Source organism: Urocitellus parryii, chromosome 13 (assembly GCF_045843805.1).
Source record: "Urocitellus parryii isolate mUroPar1 chromosome 13, mUroPar1.hap1, whole genome shotgun sequence".
NCBI classification, from domain to species: domain Eukaryota; kingdom Metazoa; phylum Chordata; class Mammalia; order Rodentia; family Sciuridae; genus Urocitellus; species Urocitellus parryii.
This window is the reverse complement of record NC_135543.1, coordinates 51,892,088-51,914,066: the sequence shown is the minus strand read 5'-3', so window position 1 is coordinate 51,914,066 and position 21,979 is coordinate 51,892,088. Positions and strand designations below refer to the sequence as shown.

The window sequence follows — 21,979 nt, the reverse complement described above, 5'->3', positions numbered from 1 at the left end:
GGATAGTTAATATGAATTAAAAGCTCTGAACTGGATCTTGAATTGTCTTATGGTATATTTTTCTAGTAGATGACTGCATTTACTTCTGGTCCTTATAAAACAGTGTGCTTTTCTAATGAGCTACATGGAGTCTGGGAATGTTTAGGCTTAGTGAAGCATCATCATAAGGGAGATTTTTTAGTTTTGTTTTAATAATGGCCCTTTTTTCTAGGTAAGGCCACTGAAAGTATTCCCTTTTTTTTCTTTGTAAACATTCTAAAACATCTATCCACATAATAAATTTATTTAAAATCTTTTACCATTTATTTTGGATGACTAGTAGGTAGATACATATTTGAATGTAGTCATAGCATCTATTTACATATGAACAATACCGGAATAAGAGAAGTATTATTTAGGGAAAGCTAGTTTATAATTTAAAGTGTGGATTAAACAAATGCTTTATTAGGAAGGACTGATCTTTTGTTATAGGATTTTCTAAATGGCTTACCTGGATCAAAGTAATTTACCTAACTAGCATTATTTGAAAGATAGAAATTTGGAATTTTGAAGTCTTTAATATCAGCTCTATCCACTATCAATGATGCTATTGCCTGCTAGGAATACTGAATATTTCTAGGAGTTATTTAATGTTTGTAAAGGATTGTCATTGTGATTACAGTCAAATGATTGAACACCCTTGGGCCAGACACTGTGCTAAGTGCTTTACATAAATTTTCTCTTAGAGTCACAACAACCCTGCAAGGCAGGGATAATGGTCCTTTTTTCTAGGTAAGGTCACTGAAGCTAAGAGATTTTTTTAAGGTCACATAATCATGTGGAAATGACCTCCCTGTGTTGCCCTTTGCTCTATTGCCACCATACTGCCCAGGGACTGTAAGAATTTTGCATTGATTTGACATCCCTGAATTTTTTGGATTTTGTTTTTACTTTTGTTAGGAAGTACTGGAGAAATGATCCTTAATTTCAGTCTATAAACTCATTTATAGGGATAGCACCTACTTTGTAGGAGCCTTGGATTTTTAGGCATCATTTATGTATGCAAAACCAATTGTGCTAGCAAGAGAAAAAGAACCAGGAAAATATCAGAGGTGATTTGGGCCTTACTGCACTGACTTGACACCTGCTCTGGAATGAGCATTGTGAATCTAATTTTCTCTTGCCTGCTTTTCAAGGAATGATCCTGTCACTGGGCTGAGACTGGATCAAGTGTCTAAAACCTGTATTTTTCATACAATCTGGTCTTTACACTCAAAACTAAATAATGCTTTCAGGCTCAGCTTGAGAGGAAAGTGGTTCTGCTTTAATGTTGGGAAAGATGAAGTAGGTGGTTGGACTGTTTGAAACATGATATGTCAGAATCCACCATGATGCTTTTTCCTTAAGGATTTTCCCTGGTAATTTGGACTGTTCTTTATTTGAAGAGGTATATACTATAACTCCTAGATTACATGGGACTGGCCTATGTAGGAAGCTTAAACAGTGTCAGAGCTGGGATGTGATATGGCAAGTTCTTCTCTATTCAGAACTTTATGTCCCATCACATTGTATAGCCAGCTGAAACCTTGGGTATCTGAGTTCTTTTTGAACTGATTTGTCTGTTGAACTGTGTCCCCTCACCCCGGTATCATTTGACTCACTTGGTAGCTTCATCTTCAGATAGCTCCCCTCTAATGGCATTAATAAATGAATGAGTTGGGGAAAAGACTCTTTCATTAAACAGACATACATTCAGATACAGGGTTTGCTATATTGCTCAGGCTAGCCTTGAACTCCCAATCCTGTCTCAGCCTGGGACACAGACATACCACCACACCTCACAACCCACAGTTGTCTCTTTTTTTTTGTAACACTGGGATAACAATACCTACCTGCTAGGCCCTGAAGATTATGTGAAAAATGTGTGTTAAACTACAGCCACTAGCTATCTAGAGGTCCAGAAGTTTGGTAGCCAGCTGAAGACTCTAACTAGATCAGAGATGACAGTCGCGTCAGTCACAGCACAGAGAGTAAAAGGCAAATTCAACATTCCTCCTATGGTAGTAAAGTGGCTTGTAGTATTATAGGGAAATTAAGTAAGTCTTATATAAAGCAGAATTTAATAAAATGAACAGGGAGGAATTGGAAAGGAAGTACTATCTGAGGGTTTAAAGTGAGAGACAAAGGAGATATCATGTGAGAACATGTTTAGTTGAAAGGTGTTTTTTATGTCACACATTCACAAAAATCATTTTATATGCCTAAGATTTCTTCCTTGACTCAGAACTTTTATCTTCACAATGTTGAGTTAGCAATTTTGTATACAAATCTCATGCTCCATGCTTGTTATAAATGTTAAGTCTTGTGATTTTTGCCATCATTTTGTCTATGGCCCTGTGAATTTTATTTGTACATGATTATAGTAAATAGAGCCTTAGTTTTGAATTTAGAATGTAATTCCTAGAAAGCAGAGTAGTTTTCCATAAGTAATGAAGTACAGGTGTATGCTTCACCAAAAGGAAAAAAAAAAAGTTGTTTTTGACTAATTCATAAAACCCCTAAGTAATTAACATTTTTACAAACTCTTAATTTGATTTTCATAAAAATGGACACCAATTTCTTTAGATTGTGTACTCAAAATTTTATACTCTACTAGTTCAAAAGTACTAGTATTTCTGTGTGTTTATGGTGAACGGAATCTTTTTGCTTCTTCTGGATGTGGTCCCTTTAAATGGTGACTAAATCTTTCACTGGTATTCTTGCCATGACATCTCTCTGTCCCAAGTGAATGAATTGTATAACCTAATAGTGGCATTGCTGTGTTTAAATTTCCTTGTTTTCTCTGTTAATGAGACATGCATACCTAATGCTCAGATAGACCATAGGTGCTGATGTTGAGAATTAGAAAGGAACTTTTCCTAATTAAAAAACGGAACAAAACACTATCCATGATGCTCTTATTTGCTTAGTGTTCTTTTTTTAAAAAAAAAAAAAGAGAATTTTTAAAATATTTTTTTCAGTTTTCGGTGGACACAACATCTTTATTTTATTTTATGTGGTGCTGAGGATCGAACCCAGCGCGCCCCGCTCATGCCAGGCGATTGCGTTACCTCTTGAGCCACATCCCCAGCCCGCTTAGTGTTCTTTTTCTTCCTTTTCCCGCATAGTTTTCATTCCTGTGAATGATTCTGTTTTCATAAAGCTGTATCACAACTTTATTCATCTTTGAATTTTAAAATATATTAATTTTAAATGTAGTTGGAACATTCAAATAATCCTGAGGTATATAATGAATAAATACCAGTCCTTTTCCTCATGCTGATTACTGCCTCCTTGAAAAAACTTACTTCTTTTGCCTATTTCTTGTGGTATTTACTTCATATTTGTGAGCCTACACTACTCTAGCATGGGTTTCCCATTTTAGACATTGTTTATTGATTTTCCTAGTGTGCAGGATGAGGATTCATTTCTTGCATAACCCTCTTAAACATGTTTCCCCATACTGACCACCCATTATATCATAATATTCTATCTTCCCAATATTCAATACTTTCATTTTGATTACTAAATATTGTCATAGCTAACCATGTCCAATGATTTTATTTGACAGTTCAAGTTTTTGTTTCCTATGGAGTCAACATTTATTTTGTTGGCTTTCATTTCTGAGCACCAGTCATGAATTCAGGCTCCCAGTTTCTGACAATCAGTGCAGTCCTGAATTGCCTTGTCCTGAATCTCTGTCATTTCTCCTGTGTTGGGCCTCTTGTCCTAGATCTCTTGACTTCCTCCTCCTTGCTGCTCTTCCTCATTTTTGTAGAGTACTCCTCCACCAGCTTTTTGAGAAGATTCACAGGAAGTAAATTCTTTGAGATCTTGCAGCTTTGAGAATTTCTTTATTCTAAGTATCATACTTAATTGATAGGTTATTTGTCAGACTAGAATAGAATCAATACTAGAATGGAAATTTTCCATTTTTTTGGGAGAAGTTAACTATTTTTGAGTCACCTCAAGCCTTTTTAATTTTTGTATTTCTTCTTTCCCTCTTCATATCCTTTCTTTCTCCTTCTGATTTTTTTAAACACTTTTACTTTGTCTTCTTAAAGTATTTATAATTTTATCTTCTCTTGATGAAGTATCTTGGTTTCTGATTTATCATCTCAGTCCTTGGACCAGACACAGGAAGTGATAGTTAACCTGGAAAGTACCCACCTCACTTGGCTTCACAGAGAACCCTCACTTCTAACCTTGTTCCCCCCCCCCACACACACACACCTGGCTAGCCTGCGTGTATGTTACCAGAGTCTTTGTAGACCAGAGGGCATAAAAACACCTAGAGAATATAGTGGTGCTTCTCAGGCCTGGTGAGGTTTCTTCTCCCCACATGCAGAATCATCCACAGCTATGTTGCCTCATGAAGTTGGGGAGGTGGCTGGCACTGGGTGCTACACCTCTGATTGAGGGTATATCCTGCTTTGTGTAGGCATGTCCATGCAGTTCTGAAGCTTTTGCGATTAGAGAAACTCCTTAGCCTTTAATGTTGTTTGTTGCCATTTTTTGTTTTTAGTAACTCTCTTTGGAACTCACACCAGTGCAGGTACTCCCCATCCTTTTTTGCTAAGGACTTCCAATTTGGAAAATCATGTCTCTGACTCTGGGAAATATTCTTGTGCATCTTATTTGATAATATTCTTCCCTCCTCCCCCTCCCTGCCTTTTTTTTTTTCTCTTAAAAAAATACCCCACAAATCCAATAAAGGGCCCCTTTTGGATTGATATCTTTTCCCTCCTTTTGTTCATTCTTTTATCTTGCCTAGTTAGACTTACAGGGACTTTAGCTACCTGCTTTATCTTATAACTCTGCTATGGAATTTTTCAGTTTTACTATATATTTTAATTCTTAAGAGCCCTTTTTCCATTTTCAAATGTTCTATTTTATTAGCATCCTGTTGTCATTTCATGGTTGCAGTATTTTCTCTGATAATGTAGTGTTTATGAAAGTGATTTTGCATTGTTTCCTTCAAAAAATTCTCATTTGTATTAATTGCTGTTTTAAGCTCTCCTCAGATGCCTGATATTTGTTGGGTTTTCCTTTATAAGTAAAAGTAAGACCAAAAAACTGATCGGAACTGCTCTGTGCATGAGCTGGACTTAAGCCCTGGGTGGGTGATGAGGTAGGGAATTCAGTATTTGTAGGTTCCTTCAGTCTCCACTGATAAATTCCTCAGAAGAATCTGTTCAGTGTTTCACTTTTGGTAACCAGTGTTCAGGGAACTGGAGTGAGGGAGAGGGTAGCTTTGCTGTTTGAACTTTCATAAGTTTCTAAGTGATGTAAGTTGCTTCATTTTGGTAATATTTCCTGTGATTTGCTGCTGTGACCTCCTCTACTACAGCCGTTAATTCAGAAAGCCGGTGAGGGGTGATGGGGGATTGAGAAATCCCCCAACAAATACACATAGAGAAAGCTGGGACCAGGTGGGACACCATTCTCTGATGTAGAGGAACAGTGACCTAGAGCTAATTCAGCATATTTACATAGGTTTTATCATCAAAAGGTTATTTGTGAGAAAGTGTCAGGAAAAGCAGACAGATTTGAAGGTTGCAGTGAAACTTGTGGGACATCAAGGTTATTATAGAGCCCAGAATTCTCTATCACTAGGAGTTGGTGCCTAAGCTCAAGGTCCAGACTGATATAAATTGCTCTGTTCCTTTTCACGGAGCCTCCCCAGGCCAGGCATCACCATAGCAACAGGGCCATCTTGACCCGCACCTTGCAGGAAGTTCCCAGCACAAATGCAGCCACAAGGCAGTCAGAGGTCACATCCAAGTCACTGGTCACAACTTGCAAGTCGGCTCTTTTCCATCTATTACTTTTCTTTTTAATGGTCTTTTGTTTTTAGAACAGTTCTAGATTTTCAGAGAAATTTAGAAGATAGTTTAGAGTTCCCATATAGCCTGTACTGAGCTTCCTCTGTTATTAACATCTTGCATTAGTCTAATACATTTGTTAAAATTAATGAGCCAATATTAATGTATTATTTTTAACTAAAACCCATAGTATATTTAGATTTCCTTTGTTTTTTACCTAGTGTCTCAGGATCTAACCCAAGCTATCCCATCACATTTAGTTGTCCTGTCTTTCTTTAGGTTTCTCTCAGTATGGCAGTTTCTTAGAACTTCCTTGTCTTTGATGATCTTTTTTGTTTTGTTTTGAGACAGGGTATCACTTTGTTATCCAGGCTGGTCTTGCACTCCACAGGTTTAAGTGGTCCTTTTGCCTCAGCCTGCCAAGTAGTTGGGACTGGGTTGTATCACCACAGCCAGCTAACCACAGTTTTAGAAGAGTACTAATCAGACATTTTGTAGGGTTTTAGAATTTCTCATTTTTTTCATGATATGACTGGGTTATGGGTTATTAGTAGAAAGACCATAGACTTAAAGTGCCATTTTTATCATATCAAGGGTACATTATATCAATATGATTTAATGTTGACCTTTATTCACCTGGTTGAGAGAGTGTTTGTCAGATTTCTTCCCTGGAAAGTGTCTATATTTGGAAGTCATTCTACACAGTTCACAACTAAGGGGTGGGTAGTTAAGCACTTCATCTTGAGGGTGCATATCTATATGTTTGGAATTTCACATGGGAAGTTTGTATCTTTGTCCCAACTTATGAGTTTATTCAATCATGTATTTATATTGGAATGGGCATTCATTTTATACTTTGGGTTATAATCCAATATGGCTTTATTTGCTGTCTAAATTTTTCTGCTTTGACCATTGGGAGCTCTTTAATTTGCCTCTTGTGCCCCTTTGACATATACCCACCAGTGTGGGGTTGGGTGTGTGTGTGAGAGAGAGAGAGAGATAGGGCCTTGCTGTGTGGCCCAGACTGGTCTTGGATTTGTAAGCTCAAGTGATCCTCCATCGTCAGCCCCTTGAGTAGCTGGAACTATATAGGTGTGTGCTACCATGGCAGGTTTGAGGGTTGGGTTTTGTTTCATTCACTTGCTTATTTCCTAGTTCGCTATCCATTTTTCCTTTTCCAGAAACTTAATCTCTTTAATTTTCTGTCATCTCCTCTATCCAAGCTCTTTGTTCTTTTGAGTTCGCTACAATAAAAAAGTACCTCAGACTGGGTAGCTTAAACAACAGAAGTTTATTAAATAATTTACTATTCCAGAGGATGGGAATTCAGAGTCATGATTGTCCACAAGTTTGGTTCATGCTACTGTCCTACCTCCTGGTGGTTTGCTGGCAGTCTTTGGTATTCCTTGCTTGTAGATATGTCATCCTTCATCTCTGATCATCTCTGCTTTCATTTTCACATGGCATGTATGTCTCTTATATCCAGATTTCCCCTGTGTATAAAGATACCCATCATATTGGATTTGAACATACATTAATCTCATTTTAACATATTACCTCTGCAAATGTTCTTTTTACACATAAGGTCACCTTTTGAAGTAATAGTGGTTAGAGTTTTATTAACAACTGCTACTGCTGCTACTACTACTTCAACTATTTCTACTGTTCCAAGCGCTACTACTATGTATTATTTGTTCAAGGAGGACATATTTGAACATAACAGCAAGTTTCAAGAGCGTAGAGATAAATTATGTGACATTCTCTGGGTTTAACAGGATGTCTAGTCATGGTAGTATCGTAAAAGATGCTTTCAGTCACATTAATCTTCACTGAAGATAAGAAATAATTTTTAAATTACAACCAGAGGTTTTTGTTCAGACTTGTGACTGCTAAAATTTCCGCTGGTTCCCAAATGTTTAATAACTTAGCATCTGAGTCATCTCACTTTTTCCTCCTGCTTTATTTCTAAAGTAATTTGAAGGTTGGCGAAATGACTAAAGCATGAACAGCAGCAGTGTCTTGTACAAGAGAGTGAATCCTGCCTGTATTATGGCATAGTCATGTGAGCATAATCACCTAAGTTCTGGTGCTACTCCCTTGTTCATCATACTCTATAATTTCAGAAGTGAGCCGCCTTGAAATTTTGTTGCTTTTTATTTATTTTTGAAAAAAAAATTTAGTTGTAAGTGGACCCAATACCTTTTTTTTTGTTGTTTATTTATTTAAATGTGGTGCTGAGGAGTGAACCCAGTGCTTCACATATACTAGGCAAGTGCTCTACCATTGAGCTACAGTCCCAGCTCCCATTTTGTTGCTTTTTAAAAAAAATATATATGTATATATATCTAGTTGGACACAAAAGAGTTTTTTTATTTTATTTAGTTTTTTTTAATGTGGTGCTGAGGATCGAACCTAGGCCCTTGAACATGCTAGGTAGGCGCTCTACCACAGAGCCAAAACCCCAGCTCCATTTTGTTGCTTTTAAAAATATTCTCCCAAACATTTTCCTACTTTGGGCTCTCCAGTGCCTTTACCTACAATAAAGTGGCCCACTTCTGCACGCCCTTTCTCTCATTTCCTTTATATAATTTTCCTAGTCTTAAGATTTTGTTATTACTGTTGTTGTTTTTTCTCTCCCTCCATTAGGATAGAAGCACCTTGAAGATAGATAATTCATCAGCCAAGTTTACTGTTTGATCCGCAGCTCTGCAGATAGAACAGTGTGTGTGACATCAGAGTAGACACTGCTGTTGCACAAACAGTTCAATGAGTTAAAACAGATTTTGTGTGCCCACAGTACTAATGTTGCTTCACTGACTTGCTGCTGTTCTTAGAAGTCCTCTCATTGAAGTCGCTTAATATACAAGTCAGTTTGTGATAACATACTGGCATAGCCTTACATGGTGTTGTTTTGTAACGCTACATAAAACTAGGCCTCAGCCCCACTTAGAGTGATGGGCGACACTAACAGCAGCAATGTGATTCGTGTGGTTGCTGCTGTCTTTATAGCCTCTTCCTCTACCCACTCAGATGTCCTCACAGAATTGGGAAGGAGGACAGCCCCGGGAGGGTCTGGGATAGCCTTCCTAAATTTCTGAAGAGTCTCCTGAGATCTCAGTAGGCACCAGTAGAAGAAAACTGGGCAGGAAACATAAGCTTACCACTAGGAAGACTCACTGGCCTCACAGCATCTTCCCACATCCCCAGGGCCCTCTTCAGATATACCATGGTGATGACTTGAGATGCCAGGAGCTGGGATTTGTAAATTATCTTTTCTAGTTTTCATTGTCCTTTGATGAGAAAGAAGTTTTTAACTACCTATGTTTACTCTTATGCCACTACCACACTGTTTGGATTATGGTAGCTTTGTAATGAGCTTTGAAATCAGGAAACATAAGTCTTTCATTCTTTGTTCTTTTTCAGTATTGCTTTGGCTATAGTAAGGGCCCCTTTAACTCCATATAAATTTGAGGCTGTTGGGATGTTGATAGGATTGCATTTGAACTGGGATCACTTTGGGTAGTATTGACATCTTAACAATAGTAAGTCTTGCTGTCCATGAATATAAATGTTTTTCTGTTTACTTGGGTCATTTTTAATTGCTTTCCGCATTGTTTTATGTTTTGATAGAACAAGTTTTTATTTCCTTCGTTCAATTTATTCCTAGGTATTTTATTCTTTTAGGTTCATTGCATACTGTTTGACATGTTTTTAAATACCTAGCATGTTAAATCTGAATTTTAAATTAATAAATTCAGGAAGGTACTATAGAAAACATTTTTAGCTTTGAATTCAGATTATTAGAGTCCTGGCTTAGGCACTTTTAAAAATCAGGTGGTTGACTTTGGAGATTCTGCACCTCTTTGAAACACTATTTCTTCATCTGTAAAAGAATAAGTAAATCTGTCTTTCATGGACATTATGTAGCTCAGAGATGACATACACAAAGAACTAACACCAGGGTATAACTCAGAGTAAGTAACCAAATAATGGTAGGATTGCCAGGATTGTTTTCTTGTATGCTTTCAGTATAAATACATGCATATATATGGCTTATATAATTTCTCATAAATATTTACTGTAAATTGACTTTTATGCTTATTCCTTTTTACATTCAGAAATTTTGTGATTAAAGTATGCATTAAAAACTTAAGTAAAATTAGCCTTTGTCACAAAGGCTAGTGATTTTTACACAAACTATCTGATTTCCAAAGTGCTTTTTATAAAATACGTTGTGTCTGGAAGAAGAAAAAAGTTACAAATTGTCACACTTGCTGTGTTAGTGCCATTGTTTCCTTAAAAAAGGGATTTACCTCTTCTATTAGTGCTGCTTGCACTTGCCTCTTTTTTGGATCTGGTGTCCTGACATTGTAAGGGTATATTTTAGACAATATCAGCATCTTACCTCTAGGAGTAGAAAGCTAATTCAGCTGTTTCTACTACTAAGGGCATTCTTTGAGGCTTTACCTTCAGTGGAGAGTGCAGCTACTCCTGCCATCTGGAATTTTATTCATTTTTATGATTCATCCTCATCTAACTCTTGCTGTCTAAAGTGTTACAGTTTTCCTTGTTTTCTCATATGTTTACGCAAACTTTGAATTAGATTCAACTTCTAAAGACAAAAATCTAAGAATTCTGATTCTTTTAAATATCACCCATTAAATGAAAACCTACTTGGTAACAACTTAAAATGTAGCATTAGAATTTTCTAAACATTATAAAAGTAAATTCCTTAAATTATCATTCTTTTAGCAAAATATATTTTGTCACTTTTGTTGCTCATTATTTCCTGAAGAAAATAAATGTACCTGCTTAAAAGAATATAAAATATTTCACATTCTGGCAGGGATGTGATAGTAGCAGGATGCTTGAGGTTGAGAAGCTTGGAAATTTAAAAAAGAAGAAATTGGGAGAGAGAGCCGACTACAGAAACAAAGCAAAGTTGTCAGGTTCTGTTGGGGGCAAATTTAAGGTTACAGATTAACAATTTATACTCCTACCCATCTGCCCTTTCAAGATCATGATTCCTAGCAGTGCTGTTATTATTAAAATAATAATCCCAACTGCTTGAGTTGTGTGTTGTTTTTTTTTTTTTTAGCCTACTAAGAAAGAGCAAGTTGATAATTCAACATCAGCAATATGTGAGTGGATACAGTGGCTCACCTGTAATCCCAGATGCTCAGGAGGATGGGGCAGCAGAATCACAAGTTTGAGTCCAGCCTCAACAACTTAATGAATCTGTCTCAGAATGAAAAGTAAAAGACAGGGCTAGGGATTTAGCTCAGCATCTGTAGGTTCAATCAAAAAGCATTCTAGACTTATATTCAATTGTGCTGCCTAGCTTTTCTGTCTTAATGATTCCATACTTGACTGCTACAACCAGGCGTCTCTCAATATTGTCTCTCTTGCCTCAAAATTTGTGTGAAAGCTTGATCCTAGAACATTAGTGTCAGAAGGGCTAGACTTCAGAGGTATATTTGGTCCAGTTCCTTAAATCAGGATGTGTATATCCAGTTTTCTAAGGATATTGTAAGCCATACAATAAATGTAATACATTAACCCTTCAACTTGGTAGAAGAAAACTTTGACCAGTTATTTTTTTCATATTAAAAAATAGATAGTAGCCAGGTGCGATAACACATGCCTATAATCCCAGAGGTTTGGGAGGCTGAAGCAAGAGGATTGCAAGTTCAAAGCCAACCTCAACAATTTATCAAGGCCCTATGCAACTTAAAGAGACCCTGTCTCAAAATAAAATATAAAAAAGGGCTGGGGATGTGCCTAGGTGGTTAAGCGCCCTTGGGTTCAATTCTTGGTACACCCCCCCCCCAAAAAAAAAGAGTGGCACACATCTATTATTGCAGCTACTGGGGAAGCTGCAGCAAGAGGATTGCAAATCTCTAGCCCCTGGGCAATTTAGACCTTCTCTTAGGAAAAAAAAATGGGCTGGGGATGTAGCTCAAGGGTAGAATGCCTCTGGATTCAATCCCCAGTACTAGGGCAGGGAGTAGGGAGGAAAAAATATCACAGTAGAGTGCAAAATGTATTAATTTTGAAGATAAAACTTCTTTGAAGTCTCCTCATTGATCTTTGAGTCACTTTAAGTCAGATCTTGGACCTCAAGAGACCCTTCTTGCTTTTTCTCTGTGTTCCTGGAAAGGCCTGTTTGCATGTGATTGATTATTCATTCACATTTCAGTGGAATAGACACTAGCTGTACTGTTCAGAGTTTTGGAATCGTGTGAAGATATTGTGAAACACCGGAACTTAAGTAAACTGTATAGCTATTATCTATGAAGCAGTCAAATTATAAATGTTTGAAAAATCAGAGTAATTATGAGGAATTTTCTCTTGGTTTTGAATAAAACACAATCAGTCCCTTTTGGGTTGTTTTCTTAGCTTAAACAATGAATTATAATCCAGATAGAAGAAGAAATACTCTGTTTTAGATGATAAGAGAACCATGTGGCTCTATTTTAAAACAAGGAAATTTATTTCAGGTAGGCTGTAGTCCTTTTTCCATGTAGATCCCTTTGTCATGAAATGGCTTTGAAAGTGCAGAAATGCACTTGAGCCACTTCTTTCTTTATAGAAAAAATATGGTAAAGATTATGACATTCTTTGTAACTGAAGCTTTTAAAATATTTTCATTGTGATTTTTTACTAATCAAAATGTGATTTCCGGGCTGGGCTCAGCGGTCGAGTGCTCACCTTGCACGTTCAAGGCCCTGGGTTCAATCCTCAGCACCACATAAAAAAATATATATATTATTATATATATTATATATTTATTATATATATATAATAAATAATAAACTACATCTACAGAAAATTTTTTTAAAATTTTGATTTCCTTTCCTTTCCATTGGTAATCCTGGAGAAATATATTGCTATTCCACAATATGACCACTGGGTGGAGTGCAATTTTTGTGTTTTTTGTGGTGAAATGAATGTACTTCATTTTAAATGTGGTGACATGAAAGTATTTCTGTTGAACCAATTTAGTGCAACTTCACATAAGAAAAGTTTAAGTAAGGAAGTTTAAATAAATCCTTATACTTTCTTAAAAATCCCTTTATAACTAGTCTCATATTTACAGGATGAGTAGTGGGGAAAAACAGAAACCAATTACTTAGTATCATTATCACTTGTGGAATCTGAGCAAGACTGATCTTCTGAGTTGCACTTTAGATTAGTTTTTCTAAACAAAGATTTTTGGGGGCGGAGAGCAAGGTTTAAGTCTATGAAGAAATATTCAAATTTCTGCCTACTATTTTTTTAAGATCATTGAAGATACTATGTAAAAGCATAGTTTTTCTCAGTATTCAGCTATTTACTTTTACTTTGCTAGTTTTTTATATTTAGCCTTCAGAACCAGAAAAGTTTTAAAATGGTTTTTCTTTGAAAATCATAAGGATAATTGAAAATAGTTGGTTGTGACTTTTAACATTTATTGACCAAGGTGGGGAACTGGAACCAGAATGTTGGGTTCCAGCCTTGGAGGTCAGGGTAATGCTTAGGTCACCATAGGGAAAAACTGTAGGTGTGTGTCCAGTGGCAACATAGATGTCCAGAAAATGAGCTCATCTCTGAAGGTCCATAGTACATGCCCCCTTACAGTGAGGACGTTCTGTGAGTCATCCTTCAAAACAATGACACAATACCAAGACGGGCAGGAAACCCATATGGTTGGCTTGGAGCCTTCTTGTTGTGTAAGTGGCCTTTGAGGTGAACATTGTCCAGATTTCATATCTACTGCTCTCTGCCCTGTTTGATCTCCGCCATCATCTTCCCAAGGCACATTCTCTCTGAACTAGGCAAAATGTTGTGGGGGGCAGGGGACCACTGAACCAGAAATTGGGATTGTTGTTTGAGCATATTTACCAAAGAAGTGGGTCCTTAATTTCCTCATGTTTAAAATAGATAAGGATAAGGTTTTTCTTTTTCCTTTACATCTACCCTTCTTCTTACAGTCTTCCCTTCTGTGTATATTTTCTTATCACTCTCTTTCACATTTTATTTCCTCTGCTCCCTGACATTTCCTTTTGTCTCCTTTTTCTTGTTAGGTCATTTCTCCTTAATCTGCCTTTTTTGTTTTCTCTTATTTCTCCTTCCTGTCCTCTCATTTCTCCTTTCACTTTTTTACCCTACTGGCAGCACCCCAAATGGATTTTCTTTTTCTTTTTTTAAATTTTTAGTTGTAGATGGACACAATACCTTTATTTTTATTTATTTTATTTTTATGTGGTTCTGAGGATTGAACCCAGTGCCTCACATGTGCCAGGTAAGTGCTCTACCACTGAGCTACAATCTAGCCCCTACATGAGGTTTTTATGACTGCCCTCTGCCATTGGGGATCAGGAACTGTAGCAGGTCATGGAGGAAATATTTAAATTTATGTAAATGGCATTATATTTAAACCATAAAACCACTAAGAGAGATTTTTGTATGTGATGTGTACTGAATTAGAGCACAGATGAATGTGGATACCTCAGTATACTCCAGACTCACCTTAGTATCTGGTAGACTAGATAGCAAGAAGGGAAATAGGTGAACACAAGACAAGTTTTTCTAGTTCTAATTTTGGTGAAATTGGTTTTTAATTCTGCCACTTAATTTTTTTATTATACTAACTGGTGGTGTATTGCTATATTAAATATCACCATTTAAATTAAGCATTAACAACCTCTCCCCTTCTTGGTCAAACACTTGGAAATTTTGTCTTTTTGTGAAGTTTATAGGTAGAAAAAGAGGCTTAATGTGAAGCTCATATAACGTGCATATCACTAGTATATTGTTGATGAGCTAATTATTTTTATAGAATAATGAAAAATCCTTTTGTCTTCTATTCTTTGTTATGTAAAATTTTGCCTGAATGTCTTTCCTTTTTCCTTTGCCCTCAAGATAGTCTCAGGACCCTACAGCAAAATTGCCTAGTAGAAATTTAATGAGCTACATATATAATTTAAATTTTCTATTAGTCACATTTTAAAAGTAGGAAAAAAGATAAAAATTAACTAACAATTTTATTTAATTCAGTATATCCAGAATACCCTCATTTCAACACTTAATATGTATGAAAATTATGAGATTATTTCACATTCTTTTTATCATACTATGTCTTCAAAATCCAGGAAGCATTTCTTATTAGAGTGCATTACAGTTGGTACTAACCAGCTTGCAGATGCTCAGTAGCCATGTGGCTAATGGCTCTTTGTAATGAGCAGTACAATCTAGAAAACGGCTTGAATAAAATATATTTTAATTTAAAAATCTAATGCATTTTTTGTGTTAGGTGTCTTAGATTTAGAAAAATTCAATTGAAGTTACTTTCTGAGAGCTGGCAAGGACATAATGGGAATGTTCATTAAATGTTGCATTGTCATTCTCTTGAAGTCTAATAAATTATGTTATTTACAGTACTGAGCAGGATATTTCCCAGAATTGTGAAAAATATGGGTCATATGCCAGTGTGACATAAAAATAATTAGTAGTTGGACTCTACAAAGCATGTATACACCTGGCTGACTTTGACTAATGTTCAAAAAAGTATATGTAAGTGATCTCCCTTACACGATTAATTTATGTAAGATTACTTCTCCATGTGTACAGAATTTTTTATTTCTAAAAATGAGGATGTGATTGATTTAAGGAATCATTAACTCAATCCCTGTTCTGTGTGATGGGAGCTGCAGTGACCATCATGTGATTGGGCAGGACTTGGTACCTATCAGTGTAAACACATGGCACAGCCTGTCCCATGTCCTTGCTTATCTCCTTTGGAGAGAAGGGGTTGAGGTGTTTTGAGCAAATCTCATTGGTAAAGTTGTGTATGCATTGCTTTTTTTTTTTTTTTAAGAGCCATTTCCTTTCAGTTTTAACCATATATACCTGTGTCTGCAAGCAGTTAACGAACGTCTGTCAGCAGCAGAGCAGCTTTCTATTTTGATGATACCTTCATTTTTGTAAAAAGACATGCTTGATAAACTTCTTCAATTTTAAGATGTTTTACTTAGAAGATGATAGTGAAGATGAGGAGAAGGTTCACAAAGGCTTACTAAGTAAAACTCAAGCTGTTTACCCTGGCAAGGCCCCTCCTGGTATCCTGGTGAGTTTCATCCACCTTCACCCTGCTCCCTTTCTTGGGTGCTTTCTTGGGTGCTCAATCTGGGTAGAACTGAGAAGAGAGTGTGCACCCACCAAGTGAAGGTGACTAATGCCCCTTCTTTGGAAACAGTAATATTGTAGTGAGTTTTACTAACTTTTAAATGTTATGTTGAACAAGAATCTTTGTCTACATGCCTTCCCCCACTGGCTCTCTGCTATCTTTCTACCTTTTTCTGTTTTTTTTGTTATTTTAACAAATAGTAATTTTCTGCCTAGAAAATAAATGAATTTACTTTAAACAGAACTTTTTTTAAAACTATGGTTTCAAAACAGTATATTTGGTTTCGCATTCTCTTTGCTTCTTAATGTAGTAATTGAGGTATAAAGATCATTTAAAATTTTTGTGGTTTTTATTGTCCTAGTCAAAGTCTTTTTAAAAGGTAGACTTAATATTTGGAAATTGGTTTTTCATTTGAATATATGGTAAAGAAGAGGGAATATAGCCTTTTTTCTTCTTGATTATAAGTAAGAAAATTTTGTAAACTTGAAATATATGGGAAAAATACAATATTTTAAATCTAGAATGTTCTCTTTGGTTACAACAAGTAAAATGTAGCATGTTATATAAGCTTAATGTGAAATCCAGTCTTCATTAAGGAAACAAAATCTGGTGACTATAGGACAATATAATTTAATATACTCTACCTGTGGAGCCTTTTCTTTTAAAAATGATAGGAAGCAAATGCTTATTTTTTAATGAAAGATGAATATGAAAGCAAACATAAAATCAGCAAAACAAAAAAAATTGATAATTTCTAAAATCTGATTCATAGTCTGCTTGGTTTTAAGTTTTAAAGGTCTAAAATTTTTTGTTGGCACCTTTAAAAATGTTATCACATGCTGGGTGCTGTGGCGCATGCCTGTAAACCCAGCGATCCTGGAGGCTGAGGCAGGAGGACCAGGAGTTCAAAGCCAGCCTCAGCAAAAGCGAGGTGCTAATTAAGCAATCAGACCCCGTCTCTTAATAAAACATAAAATTGTGCTGGGGATGTGGCTAGTGATCGAGGGAGTCCCCTGAGTTCAGTCCCCAGTATGGGAGGGAAAAATCATCACACTCTTCTGTTTTTTACTTTTGGGTCTATAGGTATAGGTGTATTTGTTCAGACCTCTCGAATACTAATAGAAATAAATTGAATATGAATGGAAGTCAGGTACTACTGAGGGAAGCAATTTGCTTTTGAAACCTTTATTTTAATATAGAATTTATGTATGTGAATAGATTCAGGCACATTTGTTGTAAAGGTCAGAGGGAGGAAAGTGAACACACCTGGTTCTTAAGTTCCTAAGTAGCACCAACACACACAAACAGTCCATCAAAGAAGAAGTTCTTAGACTTCTTGCTATGGGTGTTTTCCAGAGAAAGGTCAAGGGTGTTTGCTTAGGCTGCATTTTATTAACAACTCCCTTTATGTCACTAGAACATTAACATCCTATGACTCATCTTCCCACCCAAGAGAAATACATGAGTTTTCTGAATGGCTAGTGTTTGGGGTACTGGATTTGATAACTGCTTAATAAACTATAATGATTACGGAGGAGTTTAACTTTACAACCTGGGTGTGTATGGTGAATGGGTATGTGTGGAAAGGGAGAATCCTGGTTTCCAAGCTTTTGTGACCTAGGTGACTCTTAGAAGTCACTTGTTGTTGTTGGGTTTCTTGGGTTTTGTTTTTTCTCCTGTGCATACCTCTTGTTAGAAGGAAACGGTTACATTTTTGAAGGACCGTTTCTGCATGGCTTTAGGTGTTTTGAGTATATGTACATCATGATTTTTAAAAACCATGAGAAGATTTCTGCACCTTGTAAAAAGTTGGGAATTTTTTAAAAATCCTCTTTATTTTTTTAAAAAGTGAAGGTAATTCCTTTATTTGGTGAGGTAAAAGGCTATGTTAAAATACTCCAAAGTTTCAAAATAATGTATTGTGGTTATTTTCCCTTGATGGGGTGGGGTAGGGGTCAAGAGACTAGGCAAAAATGTATAATAGGAGTTTTTATCCTAAGAAATCTTAGAAAATCAAAGTATTTCTCCAGTTTAGAGCCAGAAGAGATTTTAGAGATAACCCTGGACAGACAAAAGTTGCCCAGGTGGGAAAATGAGACTTGGCCCCTGGTCTTCATATCCTCTTGGATTTTCAGCTGCTGGGGACTCCAGGAAGCCCAAGGGCAATATTCCTCCTTTCTCTCAGCTCTTTGTCTTAGGAACTGGACATCTCTGGTTGGCTCCAAAAAAAAAAAAAGCTCAAGAAGATTTCATAACATAAACAGTGGTAGACAGTAGCAAGTCACCCTGCAGTCAGGGCTTGTGATATAAGGCTGAGTGCTTTATAACAAGTTAGGAAACTGTGAGTCCACCTGGGCTTTGGTAGGGTGAGGAAGCCTCAGCCTTAGCGCATTGTCATTGCTTGTTGCTGCCAGAAATTATGACACAGCATTAGGTGAACAGACAAAACAAATCATGTTTCTCGAGGCTAGCATGGCAATGTCCACAAAAATAATTAAACACTTAATTGAGCTTTTCATTTCTTCACAAGTAATACTGTTAAACTTCACAGTCTCGTAATTAACCAAAGAACTCTACTAACCAGAGTTCTAAGTCTTGGAACAAGGAGGAAGCAAAGGACTAAGAATTTCTTCCTCCTTTCCTGGATAAGAGAAAGTTTCACAAAAAATTTTGAGATAAACATTTTCAGGTTTCTATTTGCAAAAGTATCTTTTAGCTTCTATTCTTCCCAGCTAACATCCATGATGAGCTTTGAATTATGCCTTTCCTCTTCCTTCCCCAGCTCCCTTACACTTAAGAGGAATGCTAGGTGTTTATCCTTTGGTCACCTAGCTGTGGGTGGGTGCTGACTCCCTAATCCCTGCAGAGGTTCCTGTATTTGAGAAAGGATTACAAAACACACAAGTGTGCTTTGCTAGTATCTCTAGCTAAGAGGACATATTGGGACTGGAGTAGCACAAGATTGGGATATCACTAATTAGGCAGTTTTGAGGAGTTAAGTTCTTTTAAAACTGATCCACAAAGGAACTTAGGAATTTGAAGAAGAGTAGTTTTGGAAGTGTGGCCATGAATACATTTACGCTGTTTGAAAATTATTATTCATTTTTAAATGTGTGCTCTCATCTATTTTTATTAAGGAAAAAATTAGAGATAGCTTACAATTAATGCATGCACACAGTTGCCTCCAGAGGACCATATAGTGTATGGCTAAATCCTTGGAGAGAGAGGTGTGGGTATACTGGAGATTGACCCCAGGGGTGCTCTACCACCAAGCAACAGTTCCATTCCTTTTTATTGTTTTGAGACAGGGTTTCCCTAAATTGCTGGGACTGGCCTCAAACTTTGAATCTTCCTGTCTCAACCTCCTGAGTAGCTGGGATTAAATTAGGTGTGTACCCCTGCACCTGGCTACACCTATTAATTTGAAAAGCAAAATTCTCTTCATTCAACAAATATTTATTTTGTTGCAGTTGAGTGCAGTAGATGCTTTCTTTTTTTTTTTTTTTTTGGGGGGGGGGGGTACTACTGATTGAACCCAAGGTCTCACACATCTCACACATGCTAGGTAAGCACTCTACCAGTGAACAATATCTACCTAGCCCCTATTTTTTTTATTTGCATTTACTAATGTGTCTGAATTATTTGCTGCTCTGGGTTTGTAAATAACACAGCTGGAGAGATTTCCAGCAAATGGCCATATAATTACTACTGCTTTTTGTTTGTCCTAGTTATTTGGTCCTTACTGCATACTTGCAGTTTGCTGAGCTCTTTCACTGAGGTGGTTAAGAGTGCCAGCGTGAGCCCAGTGTTGTGATGTGATCCAAGTGTGGGTTAGTCAGCTTGTGTCCCATGACCCCATCAATGTGCTTTGTTATGTCACAAGAAGTCAGGCTACTGGCCTGGTCTAGAGGAGTTGAACGTGACTCTGAAGGGTCTAAATAAAAATCTCACTTCTCTAAGAAAACACTGATTTTTTAGATCATTTGAGTAACATTCATATCTTAGATATTAAATATTCAAAACGAAGCCAGTTCTGGAGAAAAATTATAGACATACATTCATGAGTAAATAGTTTTGCATGTTTCCATTTTTTAAAAAATCTCATTGAAAGTAAAATAGTTATCAGGGGAATCTTTTTAACTCTAATCATGTGTAGAACACTGTGTGTACCTTTGGTATACTATCTTAATATTACTTCCTATCTCTGTGGGAAGGACCTTCATTAGAAACCTCCTTAAAGTGAGACCCGGGAAAACAGAGAGTTGTGTAACATCCCTAGAATGTTATCACATGACCTGTACTTGAACTGTAAATAGCTAGGTCAAAGGGCATAGCTGAAATTATAGCAGTCATTTCTCACCTTTATTTCTCTTATATTCTAACAAAGCATGAAACTATAGCCATTATAGACTGATATTCAGTCATGAAATTGAAATCGTGTTGGAAAAAGTAATTCCTTCAGGGACAGTGAGGCAGGAAAAGTGCCTTCAGTGAAAACAAGAGGAGTCTAGGAATCAATCCGTCTGACTACTAGTCTTCTGACATCTTGAAATACGTTGATATTTTGGTGTCGCGTGGGGGCTTACAAAAGTGCCTGTACCTATAAGTCTATGCTTGGGGGATAGGGCAGGGCCTGGTTGTCAGGATTTCTCAAGTACATGATGTGACTTATGTGTAGCCTGGGATGAGAGGTGATTCTCAAGGACACTGACTTCGAGTCTGGTCACTGGATTCACTGCTGAGCTTTCACTAGAATATACAGATTTCTCAGACAGACTGAAGCAGTATCAGAGGAGTAGTGAAGCCCAAGAACTATTTGGTTCTGTTTGTTTTTAGAATTAAACTACAGACTTTATTCAGGTTTTTCCCATCAAAGTCCCTTTTTTGTTGCAGAACCCAGTCCAGAATACCATGTCTTTATTTGTCATGTGTCCTCAATCTCTTAAGAGTCTGATAGCTTCTTAGCTTTTCCCTGTCTTTCTTGACTTTGATGTCTAAGTGAGGTTGGTCAGGTATTTTGTGGAATTATCCTTAATTTAGGGTTTTTCTGCTGTTGTCTCCTAATTAAATAGAGGTTATGTTTTTGGCAAAATGCCACGGAAGTGATATGTCCTTTTCAGTGGGTCATCCCAAGGGGGCCCTGATGTCAAAATATTTTCCACTGGTGGGGCTAGGGTTGTAACTCAGTGGTAGAACACTTGCCTGGCACATGTGAGGCCCTGAGTTCGATCCTCAGCACCAGATATAAACAAATAAAATAAAGACATTCTGTCCATCTACAACTACAAAAAGGTTTTTTAAAAATGAATAAATAAATAAAGGTATTGTGTCCATCTACAAAACTTAAAAAATATATTTTTAAAAAATGTTTTCCACTGGTGAAGTTTCTCTTGATCATTTTATCATGGTGATATCTTCCAGGTTTCTTCACTGTAAAGTTACTATTTTTCCTTTTGTAATGAATGTGTGTCTTGGGGAAAATAGTTTGAGAATGTTTAGACATCTTTTTTTCCCTTAAATTTTTGTCTTCTATTTTTAATACCCATGAATGGATCTTGTTTGTCACAGTTATTACTGTAGTATTCTGATGGTGGTTTTCTGATACCCTCATTCATTCTTCATTTATTTATTTAATACTTATTTAATTTTTTTGTTGTTGTAGATGGACACAATACCAACACATACCTTCATTTACTTATTTTTATGTGGTGCTAGGATCAAACCCAGTGCCTCACATGTGCTAGGCAAGCACTCTACCCTGAGCTACAATTCCAGCCCTTCTTTCTTCATTTATTAATTGGAATTCAGCCTCTAGAGAAAAACTGTCCCTTATCATCCTTTATTAATTTTCACTTATAACAATGTGGGCTTATAAATATTTTTTATATTCCCTAGGTTATAATTTTATTTTGTGGCTCAGATTGTTCTAGCTTTTTGGAGGTTCTTTCGGATTGATTTCTATGTTCCA

At 36.6% G+C, this 21,979-nt stretch overlaps 1 protein-coding gene across 2 annotated transcripts in view; it reads left to right on the top strand.

The window, feature by feature from the left end:
- The window catches only part of Lpin2 (lipin 2), a 76,602-nt gene that overhangs the window by 5,697 nt on the left and 48,926 nt on the right, over positions 1 to 21,979 (top strand). Inside the window, exon 1 of one of the 2 annotated variants that reach the window (XM_026394538.2) lies at positions 15,847 to 15,951. The exons of the other annotated variant lie outside the window; for it this stretch is intronic. Within the exon in view, the coding sequence (XP_026250323.2) occupies positions 15,847 to 15,951 (105 nt within the window). Of the gene's footprint in view, positions 1 to 15,846; positions 15,952 to 21,979 lie in introns of those variants that run through there. 2 annotated transcript variants of the gene reach the window in all.